The sequence below is a fragment of the Juglans regia genome, chromosome 12 (genome assembly GCF_001411555.2).
Source record: "Juglans regia cultivar Chandler chromosome 12, Walnut 2.0, whole genome shotgun sequence".
Lineage (NCBI taxonomy): Eukaryota > Viridiplantae > Streptophyta > Magnoliopsida > Fagales > Juglandaceae > Juglans > Juglans regia.
Window position 1 is genome coordinate 31,038,535 of NC_049912.1, and position 13,556 is coordinate 31,052,090.

General features: G+C 36.6%; 3 protein-coding genes across 3 annotated transcripts; 1 reads left to right on the forward strand and 2 right to left on the reverse strand.

Annotated features, from left to right (window-relative positions):
• The first annotated feature begins 1,951 nt into the window (after positions 1-1,951).
• On the forward strand, positions 1,952-5,260 carry LOC108984706 (probable inactive serine/threonine-protein kinase bub1). Its single transcript, XM_018956749.2, has 5 exons — positions 1,952-2,110; positions 2,214-2,358; positions 2,565-2,722; positions 3,778-3,862; positions 3,954-5,260. Exons 1-5 carry the CDS (start codon positions 2,019-2,021, stop codon positions 5,115-5,117), a joined length of 1,644 nt encoding a protein of 547 aa, XP_018812294.1. The 5' UTR covers positions 1,952-2,018; the 3' UTR covers positions 5,118-5,260.
• A 530-nt stretch (positions 5,261-5,790) lies between these two features.
• LOC108984707 (non-classical arabinogalactan protein 30-like) lies at positions 5,791-6,375 on the reverse strand. The gene has a single exon (XM_018956750.2). The coding sequence runs from the start codon at positions 6,341-6,343 to the stop codon at positions 5,825-5,827; it is 519 nt and encodes a 172-aa protein (XP_018812295.1). The 5' UTR covers positions 6,344-6,375; the 3' UTR covers positions 5,791-5,824.
• A 1,537-nt stretch (positions 6,376-7,912) lies between these two features.
• LOC108984708 (probable inactive receptor-like protein kinase At3g56050) lies at positions 7,913-13,136 on the reverse strand. Its single transcript, XM_018956751.2, has 10 exons — positions 12,891-13,136; positions 12,476-12,629; positions 12,248-12,386; positions 11,666-11,737; positions 11,431-11,574; positions 11,196-11,330; positions 10,377-10,792; positions 9,920-10,110; positions 9,672-9,804; positions 7,913-8,719 (listed from the first exon to the last, which is right to left on the reverse strand). The coding sequence occupies exons 2-10, from the start codon at positions 12,582-12,584 to the stop codon at positions 8,121-8,123; spliced, it is 1,938 nt and encodes a 645-aa protein (XP_018812296.2). The 5' UTR covers positions 12,585-12,629; positions 12,891-13,136; the 3' UTR covers positions 7,913-8,120.
• Between the last annotated feature and the right edge of the window lie 420 nt (positions 13,137-13,556).

Sequence of the window (13,556 nt, forward strand, 5' to 3'; positions counted from 1 at the left end):
ACAAACCATATGATAAAAATAATAATACAATCAAAGAGATTATAAAACATACAATAAATAATAATGTTGCGTGACATAATTGTTCCGTCTAAAGATAGACAAAAATGTAGATGAAAAAAAAAAGGATTTTTGATTGAAAATAGATTATAATACGAGTGTCAAGTTCAATAGATGAAAATTGTTGGATTTTAAAAAGCCAAAGCTTAAGCCATCGGATTATTTATTTTCCTCTCTCGTTATACTTTTTAATTGTTTCAATTTAAAATATAGTTATGTAAAAAATTATTAAAAGAATTGTATGTCAGTCATTACTATTTTTGAAATAGAATTAGATCATCGTTTCATATAATTCAATATATAGAATCCCACATTTAGACATAATTGATATTTTTTCTATACCATACATTTGTTTTTATATTTTATATTTTATTATTATTTTTAATAAAAGAATGATGAATAGAAAATTATAGGGTTTTTTTATGTATATAGATTTCCTTCCACCTTATAAAGTATAAAGGAGTTATTAAAGAGTTGGTATAACTCAACTTTTATTGGTATTGGTTTATCTATATAAATGCAAATACATATTTACATAATTAGGCCATTAAATTGACTATATTAAATTATGTATATGTAAATATTTTTATAGTAATGAACGGTATTAATACATATTTGCAAATGTGTTGTTCACTCTATAAATATTATTTTATTAATTTATTATCTCTCCTCCCATTCTCTTTCACAGATCTTATGTAGTTGATGCTAATTATAAAATATATAAAAATTAATTAATTTGAGGGAAAAAGGAAAAAATTAATAATAACAAATAATAAAATTTTATTATTACTTTCACTCAAAAATACATAATTTAATGTGATAATTTTTCTTAAATAACAAAGTTAATACATGTGATTTTGCATTTCCATATAGTTATACCAATGCTTTAAAATTATAATAGACTTACCATTCTACTACTCTTTTTAATGGTTAAGAAAATGATTATTAATAAAATTATATATATTTTAAATTTTTTCTTAATGATTAGAGATATTAAAAAAAAATTAAAAGAAAATAAAAAAACAAATATACTAAGAGTAATAAAGTGATAGTAAAAGGATTGCGCTTGTTTTTGCATATGAGATTAATTAAAATTAAAGTTAAAAAGTTAAATAAAATATTATTAGAATATTATTTTTTAATATTATTTTTATTTTTAAAATTTTTAAAATTTGAATTTTTTATTTTATTTTATATAAAAATATAAAATAATTATAATAATTAAATCAAATGAAATGAGATAAAATAAGTTGAGATTGTTTTAAGAAAAACACTATAAACACAAATCAATCACACAAAGAGATCCCACACAGTGTGCCACGTCTCTCCCTATTTTTTTTTGTCTCTTTCTTTCTCCTCTCCCCTGTACCGCCACCCTTGCCCTATCCCTGTGCCTCTCTCCGTGCAGGGTGGGCAGATAAAAACACCAACAATCCAAGCGGCACTGCCAGCGTAGAGCTCACGGTAGCTCGCATTGCACGTTGGTGGCTGGAGACCACATTTCGCACACTGTGTGCATAGTTGACTATGTGCTGCTAGGTGTCTGGGGGATCTGAGCCGATGACTTGTCATTTGGCTGTTTGTGGTGGTTGACAGAATGTTAATGTACTACATCAGTGTATAAAATCCTTTTATAAAATTCTTTTGTATCTTAAGCATCCATCTTGTTTTAGATTGTGTTTGGATGTTGAAGTGAGTTGAGTTGAGATGATAAAATATTGTTAGAATATTATTTTTTAATATTATTATTATTTTGAGATTTGAAAAAGTTGAATTATTTATTATATTTTGTATTGAAATTTAAAAAAATTGTAATGATGAGTTCTTAATATAATCAATCTTTAACCCCCCAAAACCTTTACGTACCCGACCGCAAATTCAAATTGGTATTTTGGCTCCAGGCGAGCCCACCACCACCGCTACCCATAGGCTCTGTCTCTCTCCAACTCTGTCCCAAAACCATGGCCAACAACACCACCCCCGACCTCTTCTCCTCCTTGATCTCAGACATCAAAACATACTCTGGCAAAGATCCTCTTCTCCCTTGGATCCGGTATAGCCCCATTTCTCTCTCTGTGCTTTTGCCTTCGCTTCATTGGCTTGGGTCTCTCCTTTTTTTTTTTTTTATTGTTTGGATTTTGTGTATTTGCCTCTAGAGGGATCCGAAAGATGAAAGACTCGCTGCCTTCTCAACTTCTCAAGGAGAAGCTCCCCAGGTTTTTGCAGAAGTGCGCGCAGACTTTCGAGTCCGATCGGCGTTACAGAAATGACTTGCGGTACCTCCGCGTCTGGTTACAGTTGGTAACTGATAAAACCCATATCTATTTTGATTATTTTGTTGAGGACTTTGGTTCTAGGTCCTTTAATTTCTGTTTATTTATGCAACCGTTGTTTGATTCCGGCGAAAAATAGAAGACTGTTAATATCAAGTTTGGAATCTTATGCTTTTGAAGTACTTTTTTAGGTACCCAACTTTAGTTATCTGTTTAAATATGCTTTGTGAGTAGATGGATTTTGTGGACGATCCGAGAGCGCTTCTGAGGACCATGGAGGCGAACCACATTGGGACAAAGCGGTCCTTGTTCTACCAGGCATATGCTCTATACTTCGAGAAGATCAAGAAATTTGAGGAGGCGGAGAAAATGTACCATTTGGGTGTGCAGAAGTAAGTTTTCTTCTACATTTTGATTTTTCAACTTTTTTGGGTGTTCAAACATCTGAAAGGGAAATCAAATCCTTTCCGCATTTGTTCATCGCATTTGAATGAATTTTTTTTTTCCCGAGTACAAAGGGTAGGAGGAGGCAGTTAGCCTCCCTACCTAGACGTGACCACAGTAACACCTTTCCGTCAAGAACAAAACCTTTCTGTCAATAACAAAACAATAAAGACTTAGACGGCGGGAAGCTACAGACGCTCCCTTAAGTCGAGTTTGAGCAATAACTTAACTCTAGCCGCATTAGGGAATTCAACGAATATTTAGGCAGCTTATACCAGTAGTGTAAGGCAAATACATATTCGGATTCAAACCAGGACCTATTACACGTGAAACCACATGGGAATAATTTAAGGACTATTGAGCCTCCATCCTTAGTGGTATTAAAATGAGTATTAATTCTTTTGTAATGTGGCTGGCATCAAATTAGTGAGTGCTCTGGACTTTGAAACAGCAATACGTAACCTAAGTGTTCTAGTTTTAGATACTATGCGTAGATGCTTGCTCCAAAGGCCCTGGTGTCCTTGCTTTGCTCAATGCTCTATATTCAATAAGTTTGAATTTTAACCATGTTTAGGGTTCTAATCGTTTATATGTAATTTGTTTTTTTGGAATATTGCCCATGTGTGTTGGACTACTGGAAAAACCTTCAGAAGCGTAATGTAAGTATGGGAGACTATGAATGCCAGCTTGCAACAGAGAGGCTTTTCAATCAATCTCTAAAGTACAGGACACGTCCACGGATAAATCTGTTTTGGAGAGCTAATATCTTGAACTTATTATAACAATGTTTCAATGTCGAGTGGGTCCTTGCGCTAATATCTTGTTAATATAAAGACTTTTCCTCGTATTGACTAATTCTCATGCTGCTAGAACGGTTGAACCTTAGCGCCCCAAAATCATGGAATAAAAACTTGGTGAATAAACCATTTAATGAATATATTTATATTATTTGGTGAAAGCTTGGGAAATAGTTGTATTCACGTTTAAATTGACCGTCGAGCAGCTTTGCAGAGCCTGTTGATGAATTGCAGAAATCATATGAGCAGTTCCTTCACCGTATGGAGAGATACAAGAACAAGAGGACCCTGGTAGTGCTTTTATATATAGCCTTTGTATATGGGCTGTGTTAAATATTAGTGAGGGTCCTTGGTTTTCTAACTATGAGCAGATGTCTTGCAGCGCCAAGAAGGAAAAGCTGCCAAAGGACTGGTATCTGCCAGTAGCATTTATCCAAATGGAAGTAAAACTGAAGAAAACAATGAAAATATATGCAGAGTTGAGGATATGTTTACAAGAAGCCGGCATGACAGAGCTTTACCTGTAACACTCCCTGATGATCATCAACCTCATAAGACGATTTTAGAGGAAAGTCCTCTGAGGCTGAAGCCATTAATGGAACCTAATTATACTAGGGTTTCAGAAAATTCTTGTAACGTTAGAACAGATCAAGATCTGTCTGCGAAGAAGGAATTTGTTGGAACGATTGCACCTGGAGGTATCTCTAAGCATCAAGTAATTACTGAAAGAGAGTCTGAGGAACTGAAGTTCGTAGACACAGTCATTGTTGGAAAGTCTGAAGCTGAAGATGCTTGCCATCATGGGCTGGTAGATCCTACAATAAATATGAAGGAGGCCATGCGTGCCATTAATAGCATGTTTCGAGAACCTATAGAGGCAGTTCCAGTTGGTTGGAGATCACGCACAAGCCAAACAAAGGAAGAAGGTACTTGCCAGTCTGATCAGGAGTCACTAAAAATCTATGTTGATGATGAAGAAGGTAGTGAAGTTGGAGAGAAAAATGAGGAAAAGGATAACATTGAGCAGCGTGAAGTTCTAAATAAGACAGAAGGGTCCATCTCTTCTGCTTCGTGTGGAAATGCTTTTGTGTTTCCTAGTCCAAATGATTTTGCATCAGAAGGTTCTGACGATCAGAATGTAGAGAGCTCGACTCAGTCAAAGTTTAGAGAGGACACAGTTGTTTGTAGGTTTGTTGGGTCAACTATTTTAGATGAGCCAGAAGTTGAAAATGTTTGCCACCATGGGTTAGTAGACCCCACAATCAACTTGAAGGAAGCTATGGAGGACATAAATAACATGTTTGGGAAACCTATGGATTTTGTACGGAGCAAGAGATCGAAAAGGCAGGACAAAGCCCCAGAGCATGAAAGAGATTTTGGTGGGTTTTCAATACTTGTCGATGACGACCTAGAAGACCAGGAAGTTCAGCTGCAGCCAAACTTGGCCAGAACATCAAGAGAGCGTGATCTGTTTGAGCCAACTGTGTTTACAAAGGAGGCCATGGATGACATAAATAAGATGTTTGGAATGCCGTTGAACTTTTAAGATGTTTGGAATGCCTTTGAACTTTCAGAAATGTTGGATTTGTTATGGATGAAAAAGAAATTCAGTGAGCCATGTTGTTTATCATATTTTTACGTGAGTTTTTTTTGTTTTCAGTGAATTTAGACTATTTTATCTACGAATGCGTGTGCTCATTCCATAGATACGAGTTGGTTAATTGAGTTGGGAGCCCGGCTATACATCAGCCGGCACTCTCCACACAAAGTGATTATTTTTTTTTTTTAACTCAACACACTGAGTGTGTTGAGGATTAAATCAACAGTAGGCTGATGTAAGTAATTTCTCATTGAGCTGGTGCTTCGGTGACAATAATTGTGCTGTTCCAGTGTGTGATCTGGCACGGCGTATTGTTGATAGCATTACGATGCCTTTTAGGCCAATGTATTTAGCGGTCGAATGATGGGTTAAAAAGCGAACCAAAAGAGAGAATGCAACATTTACTGGCTGTATCCCAGAAGAATTTTGAACTGCATCACAATATTTTATTCATGGAACAGAACAAGTGCCTTCTATTTCTCATATCAATACCCGTTAACTTCGAATTAAAAAAAAAAAAAAAAAGCAAAAAGGAAAAATCAATCGAGTTCAACTAAAAGTGTCAATCCCAATATAGAAAGGAAAGAAAATATGAAACATTAAGACGAGGATTAATCAATTGGCCAACGACAATTGGGTTGGAGTAGATATGATTAGAAGTGAGTGGGGAGAGGGCAATGATCTGGACGGAATGCCAAGGGGCCTGCAGCGTAGATGACAGCCTCGTAGTTGCTTCCAAACAATTTCTTGGTCTCGTAACGAAGTGGGGAGCCATAGAGTCCGTAGTTAACATTGGTAAGGAGGTTGCAGTTTTGAAGAGGAGAGGAGACAGGCTTAACATGGCAAGCTTGGAGGGGATGCTCCAATAGACATTGGCTCATTGTGAAGCCTTCGAGTTGCGCGTAGAAGTAACCGTTCCCATCTGTTTCGAACACCTTGTAATAGCTGACTTGATCCTTGTGGTTCTTGCAAATGACGCTGACTTTGGCAGCAGGGATTGGCTTAGCCCCAGACAGAGACCATGTTCCAGCCTGCTCGCAGCTCTGGCAGTACACTACGCCTTCGACCACCACATCGGTTTTCTTCGCTGGTTCAGCAGCCATGAGGGTAGCGAAGGCCGACTGGAGGAACAAGAGTGATGAGACGAGGATCAAGAGCTGATTGCTTGCCATTTTTCTTCCCAGTGATCAGGGCTTGGAGAGTCTAGCAGGAAACTGAATGCTTTGGGGCCAATGGGATGGATGTTAATAGGGTAGGATTTATATTATGTCGACTGTCAAGTATGAGAGATGACTTGGGGGCGATTCTTGCATTGCTTTTTTGAAGGACGTGCGAACTACTAAATAAGCTGCATGTTAACGACTGGCATTGCTTAAAGAAGAGGTATAAACGTGAAGGCCACCACGCTTCATTATTATTATTATTTTTTTAAATAAGGACATCTATACCTTTTGCTGCTGTTTTTTTTTTTTTTAATGGATAAAGAGAGGAGGGCCTCAAAATTGTCTGACAAATTAAGACATAGTTTGTACAGTGGATTGATATGATTTGATTAGAAATAAAAGTTAAAAATTGAATAAAATATTATTATTATTTTAGAATTTGAAAAAGTTGAATTATTTATTATATTATGTAGAAATTTAGAAAAATTGTAATGACGATATGAGATGAGATGAGATGAAACATAAAATTGTATTTAGATGTTGAACTGAGTTGAGTTCTTTATAAATAGTAATGAGTTGAAATGATAAAATAAGTTTTATGAGATTCACTTAAGACGAGTTTAGATATGTTTTGATGTTAAAATGAGTTTAGATATATTTATAAGAATTTGAAAAAGGTTGTAGATCTCGCGAATAAAGAGGTGTTGAATTGAAAAAGGTTGTGGGTTCCATGCGTAAAGAAGTCTTGAGTTGAGATGAGTTTAATGATTTGAGAGTTGTGTTTGGATGTTAGATTCAGTTTAAAATTAGATTGAACTGAGTTGATCTCAGTACAGTCCAACAACCAAACAGAGTCTTAGAGCTCGTTTACATAGTGAGATGAGATGAGATGAGATAGTTTTAGATAAGTGGAATAAAATATTGTTAAAATATTATTTTTTAATACTATTATTGTTTTAAAATTTAAAAAAATTGAATTGTTTATTATATTTTGTATGAGAATTTAAAAAAATTATAATGATGAGATAAGATGAGATGAGATAAGATGAGATGGGTTGAGAGTATTTTTATATCCAAATAGGGTCTTATTGTGTATCCAAACGGGACCTAAATCTCACAATATAAACCGTGGAGTGTATCATTTATGATTTTATTCCTACTATTTGCATCCGATCTATGACTGAAAAAGAATGACTCGATTTATATGAGCGTTTCCCGGACAGACTTGAATCATGTTTTTATAATGGGCCGCCGGTTGTACGAAGCACGGTAATAGAGTTGGTACTATTCTGATTCTCAGCACGTGAAATTATTTACATTAGTTTACTGTTAATTGCATCCTCAATACATTTAGCGTGTTGAGTTAAAAAAAAAAAAAAACAAAATGGACAACCACGGTGTGTGGAGAGTGCCGGCTGATATATAGCCGGCCTCAGGGATATTTAATATCAAAGCCGTGCGAAGAAAGCGGAAGAGGCCAATAGATAGGGGTGTAGATAGGGTCAAGGGGATTGCAAAACGTTGATTGAGCATGGCAACTGTTACTTAAAAAAAAAAAAAAAAAAAAGACGATATGCCTTAGCTTGACTCAGGCATGCTTATGCTATTGTGTGCTTCCATATAAGTTTCACGGCCAAAGTTAAAATGATAACGCTAGATTTGCCTAGATGAGTTATATACAGGTAATTTCTATTACTCTGGGAGAAATAAAAGCCATATCAACATGCAGGCATTTCTTTAGCGACTCACCAACTGTAGAAAATTCCTGGTTTTCAAGTTGTACACTTCAGCTTCCATCTGCAGACGTAATCTCAAGCTCTGCCCACCACAGAGGAGAAAGTTTTGGGTTTGCTCCTTCAGGCGTTATTCCAGTTATGGCTCTCAATCTTGCACTGATTTCTCTCATTGCTGGTCTCTGTTTAGGGTCAGGGTGGACGCAAGATTTTACCACTTCACCCATTAGCTCCAGTTGCTCCTCATGAAAGGCTGTCAAAGTTGGGTCGACAATTTCTCTGAGCGGTTGCCCCCCTCTCAAATAATCAGATGCCCAGTCTTCAAGTGAACCATTGTCCACGGAATAAGGGAGCCTACCGGTAACGATTTCAAACAATATGACACCAAAGCTGTAAACATTACTTTCTGGATCTACTGATGGTGTATATAAATTCTTTAATCCAGCTGATTCTATCTCAGCTGCAACTATCTCATTCCAGAAACTGAACTCTGATATTTTGGCCGAATAATCCTCAGTGAGACTGACAGCTGATGAGTTCAGGTTGTGGTGGGCTATAGGTGGGTTCAGTTGGTGCATATGCTCAAGGCAGTAAGCCATTCCCATTGCAATTCTCAGTCGCATTCCCCAGTTCAAGTGTTCAGCCTCTTTTACTGCAGGACCCATGAAAAATATATTATCTTAACAACAATGTTAGGAGATGAAAGACAAAAACACCTCTGAATAGTTTCACCAAACTCAGCAAATGATATTAAATATTAATACACATAAATTCTTCAAGGAGAGTATATAATCTATCAATGTCTGATTATGTTTCAACCTCAAACCACTTATAAAAAAAATGTTTCAACCTCAAACCCCTTTACTCGAACATAAATTTCCAAAATCTTAATGATTTGCAACCTCAGCCATTCATTTAATGGCCAGGGCCAAAGAGAAAACTAATGAACAGTCTTCTTAACATTTCATGTTTCAAGTTATAGAAAGAAGAATAATTTTCAGAACTTGTTTGAGAGGTTGCCACATCAATGAAACAAAATGATTAATTTGCAATCTGCAGCAGAACTTTTTTCCACATGAGATACAGATAACTTGTGTATGAGTTCGTGACAGTATTTGAAAACAAAGCCAAAGGCACTCTACCTCAAAGTTCAATATATAAAATAAGTCTCTTGCGATTTTTTGTAAGAGGAGGTTCACATAAACTATGACAACAAATAAATTTTACGGCCAAAGTCATTTTGGGACAAATCTGATGGTCACAGTGATATCATTATGGAGATCCTAGATATCGGAAGTTAATGATACAGACATATTGGTAAAAAAAATTGATATCGGAAGTTAATGATATAGACATATTGGTAAAAAAAATTTGTTATGACTCGGCCAGTGAGGCTGTAACAAATCCTACTTTAATATTATAATTGGCTCCAAGTGTCCGGAATTTAAAAGTGAGTTTGAAACCTTGCAACGACTATATTCCTTTTTTTTTTGTTTTTTGGCCAACCTCACCTAGTACTTCTTCTCAAAACATTAACTGTCACTTGAAAACAGCTCAGGAAAAGTGAAAGCAAAAATGAAAGCAAATGAAAGCAAGATACTCACTGTGTAGATGCTCAAACAGTGTTCCATTTGGAGCATATTCGAATACCATCATTCTGGTGAAAGGCTCATCTTCCTGACAGTATCCAAGAAGGCTGACAAAATTCTTGTGGTTGACTTTTGATAATGTGTCAATCTGAAACCATAACCACAGAAACAATTAGAGACTCTTGGGCGGTTGACCACATAAAAGCCACACCTGGTCCAGGGCCATATGTCTGTCAATCCAATGCAATTTGTTTGTGAAATACCTTCCACCGAAACTGTGCTTCTAAGCTGTTTGACCAATCCTTGGCAGATGTCGCTCCAACAGCGGCCACAGCTATTTCGACTCCACTAGACAGTGTCCCTTTGTAAACTGTACCAATTGGCGAAGAACCAATCACATTACTGAAATCTTCACAAGCTGCTTCAAGATCTGATCTCTTGAGCTTTGGAACACCTGAAATGCAAATGCCCAATCATATATCAGATCACCTCAATCATCCAGGTCAGATTTTGATCATTTGAATCGACTGGTTGTCACCTATGACTGGTTTTCTTTTTCTTTTTTAAAACTTGTAACTCATACTCATATAAGGCTACTGCTCTAAAACTAGCCATGAAAGGTCATGTTGACAATACAAATATCATGGCAAACCAAATCAAATAAAGATGTCAAAAACTATTTTCTTTTCTTTATTTTCCACCTGGAGAGAGAAGAATTACCAGTTACAAATGCTTTCTGAAGCTGTCCGCTTAATCCCGTGGCCCAAGGTCTGACAGTAGCTACCTTATTGCTTTTACAGAGATATACACCAATGGCTGAAATTAGAATGGTACCCCCTATTGCTCCGACCAATATTGCAGCTAGATGATTCCTTCCTTTATCCGATGATGTGGGGCTTCCTGCAGGGGAAGGCACTGAAGAAGGTTGGGAAGGTGGAGAAGTCATTTGAGTAGGGGAATCCATTTTTGCCTTTGGCCCAGATGATGGTGACAGTGAAGGGGATGGTGATGGTGGTGCTGAAGAAATAATAACTTTTATTGGAGGTGGTGAAGCTATGATTTCGATATTTTGTGATTCATCAACCATGTTTTTCAGCAGTCTCCTGTGAAACATGTCTTCAGTTTGGGCAACGTTCCTGGCAAAGATAAAAAGCATACTTTAAATGATATAAGCATAAAGAAAGTTCCAGAACCATGTTTAAAATCCCTCAAAGTCTCAAAATCATCATATGAATGAAATTGAAATAACAGAGGTACTGTGGCAAAAGGGGGTAATTGACTGTTACCACTATCAATAACTGCAATTTACATTTTTAAACTTATGAACACAGGAATGTATCCAAACATTTTACATTCAAGTTTTTTTCTGGTTCAGCTCTGGCATTATGGCAATTCCACGTGACTACCATCAAAAGGTTACTTAAAAAACCATTACCAGGCACACCTGTAAACATATAGGGGGATTTCCCATGGTGTACCAGGTTGAGGTACAGTATTTGACCCACACAAAAAGAGCTTCAAATTATTATGCTGGCATACCAAGCAACGGATCTTTTGTGGCAAGATGATCCTTCAGCTGCATTAGAAAGCTGATTTTCATCTGCTTGAGATTCAGAAAGCGTCAGAAGTCCATCAGGAGGTAAGTCGCCAAGATGCTCATTGTTGTCCACAAGACTGGCAAAGCAGGCAGGAAAGAAATTTAGGATATGGACAGGAAAAATATTAGAGGAAAGATGACCCTAATGATAATTGAAAAGTTTAATTTTAAACCTACAGGGTTGTGAGTGCAACATTACAGCCAAATTCAGGTGGGAGTGTTCCACTGAAGTTATTGTATCCCAAATCCAACATCTCCAACTCCTTCAGCTCCCCGATCCCTTCAGGAATGATTCCGCTAAAAGAATTATTGCGCAAAATACTGCAGGGAGAATGCAAAAGTAATTTTGATTCAAAGAAGAAAATGAAATATTAACTCAAGAACAACAGGAAGTAGAACTTATAAAGCTTACATAGACTTCATTTGGACTAGCTTTGCCAGTTCAGGTGCCAGTGTTCCTCTAAGACAAAGATCTTTCAAGTTCCTGCACATCCAATAAATATAACCATTTGGGAATGATTTGAGGAGAGGAAAAATAGCCTAATTAATGGCTTAAATTTAAACAAAAACTATAAAGTTTTCTACGACCCTCCATCTATTTAAAATTTGTGATGAAAAGGGTAAATAAGTCGAAGCTCTAGATTCTTTTCTGACCTATAAACAACACTAAGAAACAGAACCAAATCTTCACAAGGCAATTCCTTGCTATCAGTCCATAAAAAATGAAGTTCTAACGTGAAACTTTTACCACTCATCAAAAAGCGTTCTAAGAGAGGAATTTTCTCTTAAACCTCCAATCCTCGCTAATACAACTGCTTTGGAGACCATCTTTCCCCTTTTTAATAAAGAAAGAAAATCTATATGTTGATCCGTAACTTTAAGCATTGTATTCTATTAACTTAAGTTCCCTAAAAAAAAGTCTCAGAAGTTTTGATTTTCTCAGCGACTAAAAAGAAGATAGAATAACAAAATTCCTTCCGAAAACAATACTCACAAGGCCACAACTTTTCCATCTGAGCACTCAACCCCAAACCACGAACACGGATCGACCTCTCCATCTTCCTCTTTCCAATCCAACAACGCGCCAAATGGATCACTCAACACTCCCTCTCTAAACCTCAGCAGAGCCAAACCTGCGAGAAAAAAAAAATCGTTTTCCTTCAATTTCCGAAAAGAAATTGAACCACAAAAATCCAGATCGGAGAGACTCAAAATCTCGTACCTTCATCGTTGAGACAGCAACTCAAGTGGAAATTCTGACACAAGAAGCAGACCACCACGACACCTAACAATTGGCCCAGGTTCCAGTTCCCGTCCATTCTTAACCTCATCCCAGCCACGAACACGAACTTTCCAAACGCCTCTTTTGGACGAGCCTGATTATAAACCGAGCTCACAACTTGTTGAAGAAACCGAAACCGGAAACATTAAAAGTGGAAAAAAAGAAATATGCAATTGGAATGGATAGAGAGATCAAAGCCAAAACTATGTTCGCGTAGTTGGACCCTCTAATGTTTGAAAACGCATACACTGGAAGTGTAATTTGGTTATCTGAATTGCCTTTCCATTTGACAAAAATCTTTAATCTTTATTTATCTAATTTAAAATAGTGTTTTCTTTCTGAAATGAATGTTTACTGGTGACGGATCAGAATGGACTGGGTCCAACTTCTAAGAACCAAAGCTGACGGAAGAGGCAGGGCCGCCTCTCTGAAGGTGACAACAATTCTGCGTGGTGGGGTCGAGCTCTATAAGGACGCGTTTGGCTCTGTCGGTTGCTTCTCCTTCTCTATAGATTATCGACTGCCGGCGACTGAATTTTTTAAAACTGACAACCGACAATCAGTCTTTCCCTTTCTTCTTCTCTCTTTTAGCTACCATCCATTTGGATATATCTATTTTCTTTTTGCAATTAAAAATAAAATTGTATCCTTTAATTCAGAAAATAAAAGTCTCCTCTGTATATATGCATGCCAAGACGTAGACCGAGTAAAACACCTTCGGAATTTCTGAATTGGAAAGTTGAGGAGCTGAGCTTCCTCGAAGTTTACATTACCCAGAATCATTTAATTTTTCTTTTTCTAAAGCAAGGATACAACGCAGAACTTAAAATAACTTTATTTTTGGCTGAATTGTTCAATGGGGACTTCTCTTCACCACTATGATAGAAAACTCTAATTTATTTATAAATTTTCCCCCTGAGAAATTGAAAATTCCAAATTAAACATTCTGGCAGACTCGCTAGTTTCTAGTCTTTTACGGGAGGAATGCATTGCATGGTACAATTGATAGGTTATTTGACTA